Source organism: Myotis yumanensis, unplaced genomic scaffold, assembly GCF_028538775.1.
Source record: "Myotis yumanensis isolate MYYU_CA2020_CCGP unplaced genomic scaffold, mMyoYum1.0.hap1 SCAF_5, whole genome shotgun sequence".
In the NCBI taxonomy this organism is placed as follows: domain Eukaryota; kingdom Metazoa; phylum Chordata; class Mammalia; order Chiroptera; family Vespertilionidae; genus Myotis; species Myotis yumanensis.
In genome coordinates this window covers 72600178-72617349 of record NW_027223756.1, presented here as the reverse complement: position 1 = coordinate 72617349, position 17172 = coordinate 72600178, and the positions used below count along the sequence as shown (strand labels likewise).

The 17172-nt window shown below is 51.3% G+C and overlaps 1 protein-coding gene across 1 annotated transcript in view; it reads right to left on the bottom strand.

Annotated features, from left to right (window-relative positions):
* FAM167A (family with sequence similarity 167 member A) overlaps positions 1-17172 on the bottom strand; it is a 36060-nt gene that overhangs the window by 7727 nt on the left and 11161 nt on the right. The window contains exon 3 of the mRNA XM_070415495.1: positions 8958-9745. Coding sequence (XP_070271596.1) covers positions 8958-9353 — 396 coding nt within the window. The 5' untranslated portion in view covers positions 9354-9745. The remainder of the gene's footprint in view (positions 1-8957; positions 9746-17172) is intronic.

Here is a 17172-nt window from a genome sequence, read left to right as displayed (position 1 = left end):
TGCTCTGGGGTTAGAACTGGGCTCATGCTGAACCTTATTCCTCATTAGCTGTGCGGCTTTGAGCAAGTCACTAATGCTCCTTGAATTTCTGTCTCTTCATCTACAGAAAAGTCATAATGCCTAGTCCAGGACTGTGAGAAGCAAATTAGATGGTAAGCAATATACCAACTAAGCTGAACAATGCCAGTCAGATAAAGGTAAGCAGTTCACAGCTTAAGTCTTTTCTCTCCAGACCAAGGTGTGGGATGTGGAAAGCAGCCAGGGCCTCCCAGTTTTAAGACTTTAGTAAAGAAACTGAGATGCTGGGCCCAGTGACTCAACTAACAATGTGGATTTAATGCATTCCCTGGCCAGCACCCAACTGCAGGACGTGACTGTTTCTAATGCCCCGTCCCAGGGAGAAAGGCGCTTGCTGGATTCTCAGAGGTGTGGCCCGTAATCCCAGCAATCCTGTAATTAGGGTAGAGCACTTGGTGAAAGAGCAAGAAATGTCATTGCCTCGCTGTCAGTGCGTTGTGGTGACAGGGCGTGTTCCCATCAGGGGAGAAAGCACATGAAAGGGTTGGCGGGTGACCAGTGGTCTCTTGGAATAACAGTGTTTGTGGTCTATGCTTGACTGTAGCCAACACAGGTGTGTTTCCTGTGTCAGACAAGAATGCTTCTCAAGTTGTTTTTTAAGGTAGAAGGTGAATCCCCCAGGGCAGGATTACGTAAGTAAAGGCGGCAGTTGAGCTGCTCTGTAGGAGGAGATTGCCTTGGCTGGGCTTGGGGAGGTGTCCGGGTGGTGAGAGGCCCAGGTGGGGGGAGAGGAGACACCCAGGAGGAAGGCCAGCCAGGAAACTCAGAGGCAGGAAGATCTAAAATGAGTGTGTAAGTGGTTTGCTGTGAGGTTTCTTTAGTCAAGTCTCGTGAGTCACTGGTGATTTAGAGGGAGTTAGAAGACGGGCTGACTCCTGCCTCTAGGCTGGTGAAATGAAGACAAAGCCTGCAGTAAAATGACGAGGATGACATATGACAGTTACTCAATAAATGAAACATAGAATTACCATACGATCCAGCAATTCTGTTTCCGGTGTGTACTCACAAAAAAAGGAAAGCAGGGACTCACACAGCTACTTGTACACCCCTGTTCACAGCAGCATTATTCACAATAACCCAGGTGTCCATTGATGGGAGAATGGGTACACAAAAGGTGCTGTGCTGGACCCAGCTCCACCATGGAACGGAAACCTGGACACTGGCTTTGCCTCTAGCTCTCCTGAACCCCCCGCTGTTCATTTTCCAGGACTGGATTAAGGAAAATGGGACTTTAGAAACCAAAGGATGCAATTCCAAGCAAATAAAGCTTTCTACCACATCTCATCCTCTTTTGTGTCCTCCGGAAATACTTATTCCAGCAGCACTTCAAGAACCCACTTCCAATAGCAACAGAGAAAGACCATCCACACATTTCTTTGATAACACGCCCCCACCCTGCCCACCCTGGGCACTCAGGAAGACTCTGGAACTGTTGAGTACTGTGAAATGTGGCCAGCACTGACCATGGGGACTGCTGACATGAGTGTGAGACAAGAGAGGGCTGGGCCGGAGCCGGAGAACAGCTGTCCGATGGGCCCTCATAGAATCTCTCCGCACATCTTCCCTCATTGAGAACTCAGGGCTGATCATCCTTTGGTTCCTTCCTGCTCTAGGATTGAAGGTTCTGCTCATAATTCTAACTAGCACTATTAGAATTAGCACAATCAGAAAGGGGAGGTTTTGTCCTCCTCAGTCACTGGAGCTGGGTGGGTGCCTGCCCTGGTGGGAGCTGGATGGGTGCCTGCCCTGGTGGGAGCTGGATGGGTGCCTGCCCTGGTGGGTGCTGGATGAGTGCCTGCCCTGGTGGGTGCTGGATGAGTGCCTGCCTGGTGGGAGCTGGGTGGGTGCCTGCCCTGGTGGGAGCTGGGTGGGTGCCTGCCCTGGTGGGAGCTGGATGGGTGCCTGCCCTGGTGGGAGCTGGATGGGTGCCTGCCCTGGTGGGAGCTGGATGGGTGCCTGCCCTGGTGGGTGCTGGATGAGTGCCTGCCCTGGTGGGTGCTGGATGAGTGCCTGCCTGGTGGGAGCTGGGTGGGTGCCTGCCCTGGTGGGAGCTGGGTGGGTGCCTGCCCTGGTGGGAGCTGGATGGGTGCCTGCCCTGGTGGGAGCTGGGTGGGTGCCTGCCTTAGGGGAGAGCTGGATGGGAGAAGAGAAGCTTCTCAGCCTCCTGGAACCTGCCTTCTCCTAAGCAGCTTCTGGCTCGATAGTCGAAAGCTGTGGCTCCTGAAAGCCAGGCCCTTGGCACAGACATGGAGCCCTTCTCCACGCTGCCAAGGACTTGGCGCCTTGAGTGAGCCTCTCTGTGACTTTTCCTCGGCTTCTGTCTGCTCACTGGCTGTGACTGGTTCAGGCCCGTACACAGGGGCATGACCTACACCCACTGGGCAGTGCCCAGTTTTTCAGACCCTGGCAGCAGCCTGGGAAGAGGGGGTGGGTCCAGAAGCTTGTAAAATAATACATCCTCAGAAAGCAATTGCCCAGCCAAGGACATGCCTCAGGCTTGGACAGTCCCTTCTGAACCCATCTGCCACCAGACCTGGCCTTCAATTATAATAAGGAAGAGAGAGGGGGAGTTCTTAGAAAGAGAGCTAAATTGACTAAACTTTGGAGAGTAATGGCCCAGAGTTTCAGGAATTGAGAGAACGTGTTGAATGAGCATAAAACTTTATGAAATACAAAGTGTACTCCTACTCATTTGCTCACAGGAGCAATTGGCTGGTAGCAGCCGTTCAAGGCAGGGGTTCAGAGGTCAGGCGGATCTGGGTTCAAATCCATGCTCTGCTGGTTGATCATAGGGAATTGCTTCACCTCAGTTTTCTCTTCTGTACAATGGGGGTAGTGATAGTGCCTACTGAATGATGTGATGTGTGAGAATGCGCATAACCTAGTTCCTTGGCAGGTGTTCAGTGCCTTTCTCCTGCCCTCCTCACTGTCCTCTCATAACTCCCTGCCAGGTGGGTATTTATTACCCCATTTTCCAATGACAAAGCCTAGGGCTAGGCTAGTTGGTTTTCCAAAAGTCACCCAGCTAAGATGTGGTAGAACCTAATTGGAAGTCTAATCTAGTTAGAAATTTTACACTTTTCCCCACTCTGCCTGTGACCAGTTAATGAGCCAATGGCCCAAGAATCACCCGCAGGCACCTGTTAAACTCCTGACACCACTGCAGGTGTACCGGATCAGAATTTCTAAGGAGAGTCGGGGCGGGCTCTGTATTTTTAACACATGTCCTGGAGCCTCACCCACAATACCCACTAGTGGTTCTCAACCTTGGCTGCACATTAGAATCACCTGGGAATCTTTTTAAAAATCCTGATTTCTGGGCCTCATCCTCTGGAAATTCTGTTTCTTTGTTACTAATGTTGTAGCCTCGACCCATTAACAAAGAAACAGAATTTCCAGAGGATGAGGCCCAGAAATCAGGATTTTGAAAAGATTCCCAGGTGATTCTAATGTGCAGCCAAGGTTGAGAACCACTGATATAAAGGGTTAATATGCTAATTGTCCTTCCCTCCATCCAGGTAATGACGTCAATTAGCAATACCCAGCTTCCTCTCCCTAGCTACGACTAGCCTCCTTGCAGTTTCTTCAGCCCAGGAACACGACTTGTTTTATACCCAGGTGGAAACAGTTTACACTATAACCAAATGTCTGTGAAGCGTTTTCCCGTGCCTCATCTCATTTGATCCTCACAGAAATCCTGGAGTAGATAGATAGGAGACTCGGTGGAATCCTATTTTCTTTTCATTAGCCCAGTGGCTCTCAACCTTCTGGTCCTTTAAATACAGTTCCTCATGTTGTGACCCAACCATAAAATTATTTTTATTGCTACTTCATAGCTATAATGTTGCTACTGTTATGAATCGTAATGTAAATATCTGATATGCAGGATGGTCTTAGGCGACCCCTGTGAAAGGGTCTTTCGACCGCCAAAGGGGTCGCGACCCACAGGTTGAGAACCGCTGGTCTATACATTCTGTAGTAACCACGAAAGGGCCAGCCTCTGGTCAGAGGAACAGAACACTGTTTTCCTCCTGCGGCTCGCTGGTGTGGACAGGCTGAGAGGCTCGACACAGACTGAAAAGACTTCACCTGGAGCAAAGGGTCACCTGGACTAGAAATTCTCTTGTGGATCGGACCCAGCTCAGCCAGCACCTGGTGGCTCTGAACAAGTTATTATTTTCATCATAGAATGGGCATGGCTGCCCTGTCCCTGCTAAAGGCTGTCATGAGACATTGCTAATAGCACTCTGTAACCCTTTACACACGTCCCTTTCTACAACTGCAGGGTTTCAAATGTGGGCTTTTTGACAAATCATATCCACCCTGACTCAGGCATTTGATGTATCTATACCTCGTACCAAGGAAAAATCTCTGGAGCCAGAGCCAGGACATGCAGGCCTATGTCTTGGTTTAGCCACACCCTTGCATCTGACCTTGGGCAAGTCAACATCTGTGACCCTCGGGCTCATCGTTTCTGAATCTCAGCCTTCCTATCTGTAAAATGGGAATAGCAAATACCTCCGAGCCACTCACAGAAAATGGTATGTATCAGGCCTCTGGGACCACAAAATGCTCCTTAGATGGAAGGCATTAAAGTGGCCGCCATCTTCACATTTCTCACCTCCGTCCCCCTCGAAAGATGCTCGGTGAGTTTGAACTGTCATTCGGCCATCTCATTCAGCAGAAATGACTGGCCTCAGAGGGCTGGGCTTGGACAGCCCCGTCATCTGCTTGCCAAGCACAGGCAGGAGAGGGTTAACCAGGGGAGGAGCAACTCAAGCTGCCACCACGGAGGGGCCAGTGGAGTCCAGGGCTACAGCCTCCTGCCACAGCAGGCCCTGGAATGATGAAAACTTGTCAGGTTTCCTTTTGTTCTCTCTAACAACCATAAACACCTTTGAGGGGCTCTGTCTACAGGGATCCAACACTTTGCGTGAAGCTAAAAGAAAAACATCTGCCCACACCCAGGGATTATCGCTACAAACACAACCCCTTAGGAGGAAGCTGGAATGCTTTGTTTTCATTTGGCATCACACGGGCCAAGCAGAAGATTTCTCCCTTTTCTTTGCCTTATAGGTTGGCAAGGGGGACACTGCAGCAGGATTAAAAAGAGGAGACAGAGGGAGCTTCCCCCCCCCCCCCCTCCCGCTTCCCCGCTAGCTCTGAAATCACACACACTCAGATGCATTTGTGATATTTTCTGAATTCAGCCAGTGGGTTCAGTTCCACAGTGTCAGGGCCGTGCTCTCTCTAGCTCCCCTTTCCTGGAACATTGCCCCCACCCCAGCCCAGGCCACTTGACCGAAGGTGGGAAGCTGAAGGCTGCGACCTTCTGGCCAGGTGAGCAGTCTGGAAATATCAGAGTAGCACAATGGCCACATAACCAGGTTCTGAGTCTGTCTCCCATGAACAGCAGAGCTGGATGTCGGCCTGGAGGAGCCAGGTGGCCCAAAGCCACCTAGGGCAGAGGTGGCAGCCCTGTCTGAATACTCAGGTCTTCCTACCTGGAGGGGCAATGCCAATAGCTACACCTTGATGAGCAACACCTTCCTTGTATCTCCCCACACAGGAGCCTGAAAAAAACACACACCCATTCTACTTGAAAGTCCCTGGGGGCAGTCAAGAGTGACTGTCATTTCCTTTGGTGGAAAGTGAGAGGGAAAGGAGACCCCTGAGGGAGCAATTGGGAGCCTTTAAAGAGGCAGGGGGTGGACAAGCCGATCTTTCCAGACCAACGTGGCCTGCCTCTAAAAGGGTCAACATTGACAACCAACGCCTTGCTGGTTGCGGTAACTGCTGCTGGGACCGCCTCATGAAGGTCAGAGAACCACTGGGCACAAACCCACAACTGAGCCAAAACACCGGTCATATTGAGTGTTTGGCTCTCTGTAGGGAAAACAGCCACACGTGACGGAATTACAGATTTCTAGTCTGTTTTCTCGGCCACTTCAGGGGGAAAAACAAATCTGCACCTGAGCCGGACAAATCAGCAGAGAGGGCTTGCTCAGGTGGAGAGAACACTTGATTCTGGGCTTAAAAGTGATTTGCAACTACTTTCATTGAGTTAAAAAAAATTGGTAATTTGAAGTAATACCTTGAATGAGTTAACAGATGATAAATTAGAAAAAACAATGACACGGAGTTTAATGTTTTGACTGAGACTTAAAAACAGAAGAATGGGTTTATTATTCAAATGTTGAAATCTTGTTTTTAAATCAATCAGGATTTTACGAGTTGCCTTGTTACTGTTTAATCTCCTAAAAGGGCAGAATTGCCCTTTGGTGTTTGGGTTGCTTTTGACCTTAGTCATACCCTCTTCTGAAAGAACTGGGTTCTTGGACCCTCAGTGCAGAGGGTCCAAGAACCCCATTCACTGGCCGAGCCCCACGCCAAAAGGGACAGGGCACAAGGTACAGGCTTGGGGATCCCTGGGATTCCCTCTGAGGTACCTTCTTAGTCCCTTAGCCCCAGTCTTGCCTGCCTATCAGTCCTGATTCTCAAAGTGTGGTCTGTGGACCAGCAAGGTAGCATCACCTTCGAGTTTGGTGGCAATTCAGAATCATGGACCCCATCTCAGATCTTTAGGATTAGAATCTTTATTTGAACAAGAGACCCTAGTGACCTGCATGCACATTAGAGTCTGAGTCGCTGCTCTAAGCGATTCTCTACCCTGCAGCCAGGGTGGCATGTCTGAGCAGCGCCCTCTGCAGGAGGGCTATCTCTCCAGCTTCATCTCCTGGCTCTCTCTCCCCAGAGTGCTCTACTCCCAGTGGGGAAGGCTGAGTTCAAGCTCTGGCTCTGCCACCTACTAATCATATGATTCTAGGCAAGTCGTCTGATTTCTATGAGCCTTGGTTTACGCATCTGTAAAAGGGGCACAATCACTGTAGTCACACAGGCCTGTTGTAAAAATCAAAGAGGTAATGGAGTGAGGGCTGGGACTCCCTCCAATCTTGTTTCTCCTTTTGCCCCCACACCCACGCATTCTTAGATAACCTGTTTATGTTAATATAGCACGAGCAAGCGAGCGTCACTAATTGGCATGAGGCTGCTTTTGTTTGAGGGTGTATATAAGCTGCCACTGACCAGCCAGTTGCTGGCTGCTTTGCTCGTAATAAAGCATGTCCCACTTACCTACTGTCACTCATCTGTTCTTCCAATTTCCTGCACCCAGAGGGGTCAATTCCCTGGCTGAGGAACTTGCACCCAACACAGCCTTTGACAGCCAAGATAGTCCTAACAATTAATGTTCCTCCCTCCACCTATGGAGGATTACTCTGTCCATTACCGACGGTTGTCCTCGACCTGGCTCACCTTCCTCCTCTCTGCTAGCATACTCTGGCCAGACAACTTGTTCTGCTTGGCTTGCAATGGCTTGGCAACAAATATGAGCATGGCCTGTGGCAATGGTCCATCCCCTAGGTCAGTGATGGCGAACCTATGACACGCGTGTCAGAGGTGACACACGAACTCATTTTTTTGGTTGATTTTTCTTTGTTAAATGGCATTTAAATATATAAAATAAATATCAAAAATATAAGTCTTTGTTTTACTCTGGTTGCAAATATCAAAAAATTTCTATATGTGACACGGCACCAGAGTTAAGTTAGGGTTTTTCAAAATGCTGACACGCTGAGCTCAAAAGGTTCGCCATCACTGGCCTAGGTTGTGCTTGTGAAGTACCTGGGAGCTTTAAGAACCACTGATTCCTGGGTCCTTACCCCCCCCCCCCCCCCAAGGTGTTCATTTGATTGGTCTGGGATGTGGTCTAGGATTTGGGAAGTTTCCAGGTTTCTGTGGGGATTCTAATATGCAGCCTGGGTTGAGAGGCGCCTCTCTCTGATGCTACAGGATGAGGACAAGCTCTAAAGAACTCCCTACTGGTTTACACACAGGGAATTCTGTTTCTGCTCTCTACCCCAAAGGGAGCCAATGGGGAATGCTCACTTAGAAAGTAAAAGCCTCTGCTCCCCAAAGCAATAGAACCTCAAATGAACCCTAACCCAACAAATTGAGTCCTTGATTAATGGAAATAATTTTTTGTTCCTCTTTATGAAAACAAATGAAAGCAGTTCAGCCTCAGGAATTGAAAGGGCAACTTCCAGGGTCTGCCCTGGCCACCGTGGGTCCATCTCCCCTCCCCACCTGTACCCCCTTGAGCACCCAGTGACACAAAGAACCCACAGATGCCCCATCTTTTATGCAAATCAACTTACATCCCCGTTACTAAAGACATAGAGCAGTGGTTCTCAACCTTCTGGCCCTTTAAATACAGTTCCTCATGTTGTGACCCAACCATAACATTATTTTCGTTGCTACTTCATAACTGTACTGTTGCTACTGTTATGAATCGTAATGTAAATATCTGATATGCAGGATGGTCTTAGGCGACCCCTGTGAAAGATTGAGAGCCGCTGACATAGAGGAATGGCGCGTTTTAAGGAGCAGTCTCAATATCGAAAATTAAAACCAAAAAAAAAGAACATCCCCGGCCCCAGCCACGGTTATTTCAACTCATGGGGAATCCCAGGCCCCAGTGGGGATGTGTTTTTTGGGGATTGTGCAGGACAACCAAACAGGCTCTGCCTACATAGACTAACGTCAGGAGTGGCACTGGGGAAGGCGGGGGACACCTTCATGGGCTCAGGTTCTCATGGGCAACACTTGCTTCATAAGTACCTGTGATCAGGGGCTTATTGATGCATGGATGTCATGTAACTACATGGCAATAAAGCTTACATTTGACTTAATAGGAAATGTCAGATGTGCACTTGGGAGAGGTAGAGATGGGGCAGAAACAGAGAGAGGGGGACAGAGACAGAGACAGACACACACACAGAGAATGGCATCTTGGGATCCTTGCAGGGGCAGCCACTTACCAGTTCCTTCCTGAGCCAGGCTATGGCCTCGTCGATATTCTCAAAGCCTTCCAGCTTGCCCGTGGACCTGGTCCCGGCATCCTGGCTGGCACTGGCATTAGGTGGGGGGTGCTGCCTGGGCTCTCTGGGCGGCAGGGAGGGCTCTTCCTCCCCACACTCCCGCTGCTCAGCAGCCGGCCTGGGGAAGGGCCAGGCCTGCTCCTCCAGCCTTGCCTGCCATTCCAGGTAGGAGGGCCTGCGGGTCTCCAGCCTCAGTTTCTCAGTCAGGGCCTTCAGGCTCCGGAGATGGTCATCAGGAGGCGGGGCTGCTCCCGCCAGCACCTCTTCCCCCACCACCACTTCTTCCACCTGGATCTGGGGCACAGACATCCTAGAGCCTGCTGGGCGGTCGGACATGGGAGGTGGTGGAGGTGATGAGGGAGTCCTGGAGGCTGGTAAGGTTGGGGCCCACTCTGGAATGGTCTCACCCAGCTGGGGCCAAGGCTCCCGTGGGCATCGCTGGGGTGTGAGCAGCTCCCGGAGCCGAGAGGGACTAGGCAGGAGCGCACAGGGTGCCGTCCAGAGCAACGGTAAAGCTTTGGGTTTAAGATTCTCTCCGGAGTCCTGTGGGCGCCGTGCTCCGCACAAGGCAGGAACAGACAGGCATTAGCAGGAATCTTTGGGGCAGCTTTGCCAAGAAGATCTATCAGTCCCGGAGATGCAGGCGGATCAGAGATGGGCGGGGAAACAGCTCCCTCCTTGTGGGGAAGGGCAGGTGGCGAGAAGCTGCTGGCCAGTCCAGGGAGGCCCTGAGGAAGGATGCGAACAATGTCAGTAAAGGCTGTGAGCAGGGCCTGCGCGCTCCTGGGCAGGGGACACTGACAGGTTCAGTGACAAGGCTGCTAATTGCGACTTCAGGACTAGACATGAGGCGACTTTAATACCTTAACCTGGTGCAGAGGAGTTCATAATAAGTCAATACTTTGTACAGGGTTTCACGATTTATGAAGTGACTGCACCTCTGTTAGTTCATCGTCCTAACTGCAAGTCTGTGATTCCTTGCTTTTGTCCCCATTTTACATGTGAGATACCTGAGTCTCTCAGGGGTTAAATGACTCACCAAAGAGCTCCCAGCAATTAGCCAGGACAGGGGCAGGTGGTTGGATTCTGAGCGCTCAGGTCTCCAGGTCTCCATGAGGGCAGCTGCCTGAGGGTCCCCAAGCAGCGCAGGTGTGCCTGGGGGCCAGGAACCACTGACCCCGCCCACCCCACCCACCACAGCACCTGTCCTCAGGCACCAGCTCCTCAAGGCCAGTCCTACAGCCACTCTCAGCTGCTTCCTCCCAAAACAACACCTACTTCACTCTTCAGAGGAGGAAGCAAATAGACCTGCAGCCCAGGAAGAGCGATGAATTCAGGGTGACTCACCATTCTGGGAAGATGGTTATCATGGTCCTGCCCATACAGCAGTGCCTCCTGGGCAAGGGCTCCAGCTCCCTCATCTGACTTGGCCTCTCCACCTCTGGGGAGAAGGTTGAGCCAAGGTGCTCGCCCCATAATATCAGGGCACAGGGTAGAGAAGTGACCTGGAGTTAGACCTTGCCCCTCCCACCACATCTCTGCACCCACAAGCTCTATCAGAGCAGGACCATTTGACTCAGACCATGGAGGGAATTTCTTGGCTTTCGGAGTGTTTGAAAAATTTGTGCTGAGGCAAGCTGTGAAAAAGAATGAAGGGATCTGGAACAACGTCCAAGACACAGCTTCCCTGGAAAACACAGGGCATTTGCAGCCTAGAGAGGGTGCCACCTTGGTGTGGAAGTGGGGGAGGAGGAAGGAAGAGACTTTTATTGACTTGTAGGTGCCTTTTAAAAGGTCTCTGCAAGGAAAATAAAACTGGAACTGAGAGTGTGCTTGCTTGTCTGGGGTGAGGGGACTGGGCACTGGGTGATGGTGGGCAGGCATAGGACGAGGCATGCCAGAAGCCGGTCCATCCTTGCTGCTTGACACAGTCGCTGCAGGAAAGAAACATCTGCACAGAATATGTTTCAAGGGACCTGGTGTATATAGCATACTGTTCTTAATATGTTTGCTCCCCTTAGCGCTATGTGTTTTAACCAAGGTCACCTCTCCGAGAAAGGTTGTTTCCCCAGATAGGGATTTTTCCCTGAAGTTAGGGAGGGGATAAAACCCCTTAACTAAGTGCCAGGCGGGTAGTTAATCACTTTAACTACAAACAATCAGCTTAAGCTACATAATCTTTACTCCCTGGAATGGAGATAAGAAATACCCTAACCTTTGCAATAGAAATTGACAGGATTAAAATCAACTGGTATAAATACAGATGTAACAAAACAACAGAAGACAGAACCTAGGAACAGAACCTAGGGACAGAACCTAGAGACAGGACTTGGCTGGAGATCCTAGACAGAACCTAGAGACAGAACCTAGAGAACCTGGCTGAAGAACCTAGAGGCAGAACCTACACACAGAACCTAGAAACAGAACCTAGCGAGAGAAGCTGGCTGAAGAACCTAGAGACAGAACCTAGAGACAGGACTTGGCTGGAGATCCTATACAGAACATAGAGACAGAACCTAGTGAGAGAACATGGCAAAAGATCCTGGACAGAACCTGGCTACAGAACTTGGCTGGAGAACCTAGACAGAACATGGCAAAAGAACCTGGATAGAACCTGGCTGGAGAACCTGGAGAACATGGCTGGAGAACCTAGCGAGAGAACATGGCACCAGAACTTGGTTGGAGATCCTGACCAGAACTTTGTTGGAGATCTGAACCAGAACTTGGCTGGAGATCCTGACCAGAACTTTGCTGGATCCTAACCAGAACTTGGCTAGAGATCCTGGCTAGGCTGCTGACCAACTGAAGGCTGTCTCCGTGTCATTCCCTCTTCGCCGACTCCGTCCACACCTTTGGGGACCCATGGACCCACTGGGGTTGGACCCCAGCATCGGCAGAATTGGAGGGGAGCAAAATGAAAACACAGGCGGGGCCACTCAGGGAGGCGGTGCGGCTTCTCTCCCACACGGGCATGGAGGTGCTCAAGAAGAGCAGAGCTTGCTGTCTGTTCCAGATGTTTCTACAATGCCCGCCTGTGCTGTAACCTTCCCAGAGGAAGACTGGCTGCCCTTTTCCCATGCTCTGCTGCCCCTGCTTTGGGGCACCCCTGAGGAACGAAGAGGACTATTCCACCCCAATTGATGGCAGAGAAACCTGGATCTCACCTCCAACTACGCAGGTGGGGATCCCCTGAGGAATTTCCACAAATGGTGCATTGCCAGGCCGCACTCCTGGGGGTGGGAACTCAGTTAATCTGGAGTGGAACTCCGTGTATATTAAAGCTCCCCAAGGGGTCTGAGTGAGGCCGGGGTTCCTAGATAGAAACACCAGATGTGGAATCAGACTGCCTTCGCTGAGGGTGCTGTCAGGCTGGCTGAGCCTCCGTTTCCCTGCCTGTAAAATGGGGCCATAATACCAATCTCCTGGGTTTGGGGCATTGGCAGAACTAAGGTTGGTCCATGTATTCTGTAGGCTTAGGTGTGGTGTTCTCATGGGTGTCTTTCTGTGCAGTCACGTGGTCACACAGGCGTCTTTAGAATCTCTTCTAGTAAAGACCAATTAGTCGCTTTCTGGGGCCACTCCCAGGCGCCGTCTACCTCTTTGTTGAGATGCCAGAATCTGTTTTGAGTGTGCCTTGGGGCGGCTTCACCCCAGAAAGGCTTCTTCCCACTGACACAGGAGCTCTGATTATTTCCAGCAATGCTTTTTGGAGAGGATCTAGTTGCAGGCAACCATGAGCCGATGAAACTAATGGGAAGTCTTATGTGCCCTCCGTCTCCCCCAGCTACATACCCACGGAAGACAGCAGGGCATCTACGGCGGAGGGAGAACCTGTTAGGGAAGGGTCTCCCCATTTGGGGTGGGCGAGTTATGACTGGATGACTTTATGAGGCTGCCTCCTTGGGAAGGGGGAGGTTATGTTAATTATCAGTTTCTAAATCAATTCAGAGAAGGCCTGTGAAGACAACGTCAGGGCAACTTGGGGCATTAACAGGAGCACCAGCACACTGTGAGTCAGCTAATGATGATCCTTCAATCCGCTGAGCCTTAGGGAGTGTATAAAAGCATCCCTGTGCACACCACTGCTCCTCCCAATAGCCCTGAGCAGCAGGAGGGATCACCCCATTTCACAGCTGAGAGGGCTGAAGGGCCCACCCCTAGCCCCGGGCAGGTGGCAGGAGTAGGACTTAGGCTCAGTCTTCAGACTCTAATCAGCCTCTTTCTACTCCAGAGAGTGTGGGCCTTTGGGTCAGACTCCGGAGCAGCCAACTCTCTGATCGTGGGCATATTGTGTTATGACCACGCTGCTTCTGCGTCCTCTTCTGAGAAGTGGGGGTCACCAGGACCGGCTATGGAATTTGCCCGACTCGGTGCAAAATGAGAATGCAGGGCTCCTTTTAAAAAGAACGAAGACTTTTAAGATGGCAACAGCAGAGGGTTAACCCAGGCGCAGGGCCCTGCGGGACTGCCTAGGTCCCTCGCTCATGAAGCAGACCCTGGGGTAATACTGTGGGCTTCATCCGTCATTGTGAGGATTAAAGTAGCAAATAGCGAGTCCTTAACCTGGTGAGTGGTATACTTCAAAAAAGTATACCTCTAAAGTGACACTTTAAAAAGTATTATTCTTAACCTTTACAATTTTATTAACCAATGTCACCCCAATAAATTTAATTTAAAAAATATTATCCTTAAGATGATAAGACCTATCCGTGCCACATCAGTCATAGCCCCAGATGGCCCCTTTGGGCTGCCCTGAGCAGTCATCCTGGTGGCCCCTGACCTGAGCCCATCTCCGCACCCTTCCCTTCCTGGAAAGCCAACTGAGATGAAGTCGGTGGACCCCACCTCCCCCCTCCCACCCAATTTTCAGGTCTCGATTGCGTTTTCATCATGCCAGACGAGGTCTGCCATAGCGAAGAGGAAAAAGCCCAGTTTACAAAATCACCACAATATATCCACTCCCTTCCCTTCCAGCTCACATTTTACTAGTAAACACCCCAGCTCATGGCCTGGGGCCCCAGGTGACCCAGGTGACCCAGGTTTGACTGTGTTAGCCATGAGATGAGAGCAAGGACTGGGGTGGGATGCAAGCCCCTGGAATCAGCCCTCTCCTCTTAGCCTCAGCTTCCTAATCTGTGCACTGGCACCCCCCTCCCCATCTGCCTCTCAAGGATGCCGTGAGAATCAGCTGGACTCACCTGTGAAAGCTCTCTGCACACTGTAAAGAGCGGTACCCACCTGAGGATTATTACTATCATCACGGCACGTGTGGTGGACCAGGAACTCAGCCCTTCAGGAGGTGTGGTCACGTGCAGCCTGCAGGGACCAAGTCCTCGACCGCCTCCTATCGCCCCCAGCACTCCCCGGGATTTGCTGAAACCGAATCTGTCCTCCTGGTCACTGAACCAGGGAGCACTGCCTCTCTGGATGTCCCAGTGCCCCAGGGCCCAGTGGGGTTTCTCCCTCCCTCCCAGCTAGAATGTCGCCCATGCAGGCCAAGCCAGGCATGACTGAGATGGACCCAGTCTGAGCTGCAGGAGACGTGCCAGCCAGGTGCAGGGGACAGAGGAGCGCTGGCCAGCTTCCTGGGCCGAAGGGCAGTAGGGGCTTCCACTTATCTGGACAAACCAGGAACTTCCAGGGTGTGGGCTCTGGAGGAGGGACCCTCTAATGCCTGGACAGTCAGGCTTTCTTTACGCCTAACCTAAGTCCTTCCTACACACTTTCTCTCACTCGGCTTTGCATATGCCAGAGCCTGAGAAGGAAAGCCAGGCCTGGGACCTGGGGCAGCCAGAAAAACAAGGTCAGACCATAGTCCCCTCAGGCCCAGGTGAGGCCCACCAGGCAGTCCACCCACCCCCTGCAAGGGACCAGACCCGGGGCATGTGGGCCTTTTTTGCAGTGTGGACATGCCTTTCTGCACACAGCGGCTGCTGTTCAAGCAGGCTGCCTGGCTCGCTCCAGACCACGGTGGCTGTGGGAGGGAAGGGCTGTGCCAGCCATGAGCTAATTCCTCTGGCTGCCGGAGGAGCCATGTGGGTGCAGCTCAGTCACTCAGCCAACACCTCGCCCCATGATGACCTAATCTGTTCACTTGGACAACTTTCAAACCCACTTCCTAGATGGGCTCCGAGGGCAGGGAATGGTACAGGGGGCTGCTGGCCCATTTTCTGTCTCTGTCTGTCTGTCTCTCTCAGACCTGTGGCCCTACATTCTTCTGAGAAACTAGAAAGCTGCCCGCTCTCTGTTTGGACCTACGGGCCTGTGCCTGCTCCTTCCGGTCTTAGGCTCTTCGCTAGAACCGTTCCATTTCTGCTCCATAAAGGCCCACCTGTCCAGCACTCCCGTCCCACTGAATTCCACGCTCTCTCAGGCCCTGTGACTTTGTACCAGCTGTTCCCTCAGCCTGCAATGCCCTTCCCTCCCCTCTACGCCTCAGTTCTCAGGAATTTTCTCCTTCAGGAAGTTTTCCTTAACTTGCCGGAGCAGTGTGTGCAACAACAGCACTTCAGAGAAACAATGATGTCATCACAACAATATTAGCTAATGCTTACTCAGAGCACACCACGCCAGGCATTGTTCTAAGAGCTTTACATGCACTAACAGATTTAGTCCCCACAACAACCCTCTGGGGCAAGTATCATCATTGTCTCCATTGCACAGACAAGGAGACCGAGGCACGGAGCGACTGAATAGCTTGCCCATGGTCACAGAACTAAGTGGTGAAGCTGGGATTTGAACCCCTGCAGCCGGCTCCACCCTGGCTTGTAACCACTAGGCTAACTGGCCCTTTCAAGCCACAGCACTTCTACCAGGGACCTTCTTTTTCTTTCTTTTTATGTTTCTGTTGATTTTAGAGAGGAAGGGAAAGGGAATAGAGAGAGAGAAACATCAATTTGTTGCCTCCTGTACACACCCCAACCTGGGACTAAGCCTGCACCCTGGGTATGTGCTCTTGACCAGGAATTGAACCAGTGACCTTTCAGTGCAAGGGATGACACTCAAACCAACTGAGCCACACCATCCAGGCCAGGACCTTCTTGATGGTGTCGTCCACCAGACTGAGCTTCATGAAGGTGAGAACCAGGCTTTGTATCCTGGAACCTCCAGCACTTAGCGCCGTGCTGCTCTCTTTAAATGTTCATGGGCTAAATGAGCAAATGGAACAGATTTCCCCTCTCCTATACCCCACCCCCAACACACACTCTCACTCACTGTGACCTATCCTTGCTTAGGTCTGAGACGGTCTGGACAGGCTCAGGGAAGCAGAGTGGACCTGGACTTCCTGCGATGGCACCTTCATCACCTGTCCTTATCAGACCTGCCCTGACCTCAGAGTCCTGGACACAGGCTGTCAGGCCCTAGGCCAGCTGTGGGCAAACTACGTCCCGTGGGCCGGATCCGGCCCGTTTGAAATGAATAAAACTAAAAAAAAAAAAAAGACCGTACCCTTTTACTTAATGATGTTTACTTTGAATTTATATTAGTTCACACAAACACTCCATCCATGCTTTTGTTCCGGCCCTCCGGTCCAGTTTAAGAATCCATTGTGGCCCTCGAGTCAAAAAGTTTGCCCACCCCTGCCCTAGGAAGACAGGAGTGGCCTCACCCTGCATCAAGGGCCAGAACTAGGTGCTGGAACACAGACAGGGCCATTCAGTATCCCACGTACAGCTCTAGGCCCTCCTCCCCGTCCAGCATCATCAGGCAATTTCTACTCAACATCCCTTCCCTCTTTCTTGAAGGAGCATTTTTTTTCCTATAGAAAACCCCTCCATGTGCTTGCTGGGGACTGACAGTCCCTCTCTGGCCTCAGGGCAGTCACATGACTCAAGCTGAGCCAATCAGAGCCCTCCTGAGGTTTTGCATCAGAACCATCCTGGAGCTGCATGTTCCCTGCTGGCTGGGGCTGCTGGCTCACCATCTCGCTCACCATAGGCAGAGAGGCTGCCTGACGAACCAAGCCAAGCGTGTGAGATAGCCAGAGGCCTTCAGCCCTGTTGGAAGCCACCACCTGACCTTGATTATATAGCATATATACTCTCTTTGCTTAAGCTTCTTTGACTGGGTTTCTGACCTTTGCAGCCAACACAAGCATGTGTTGGACAAAGAATATAGAATAACATGGCCAATATTTGTTGATATCTGTCTTTGG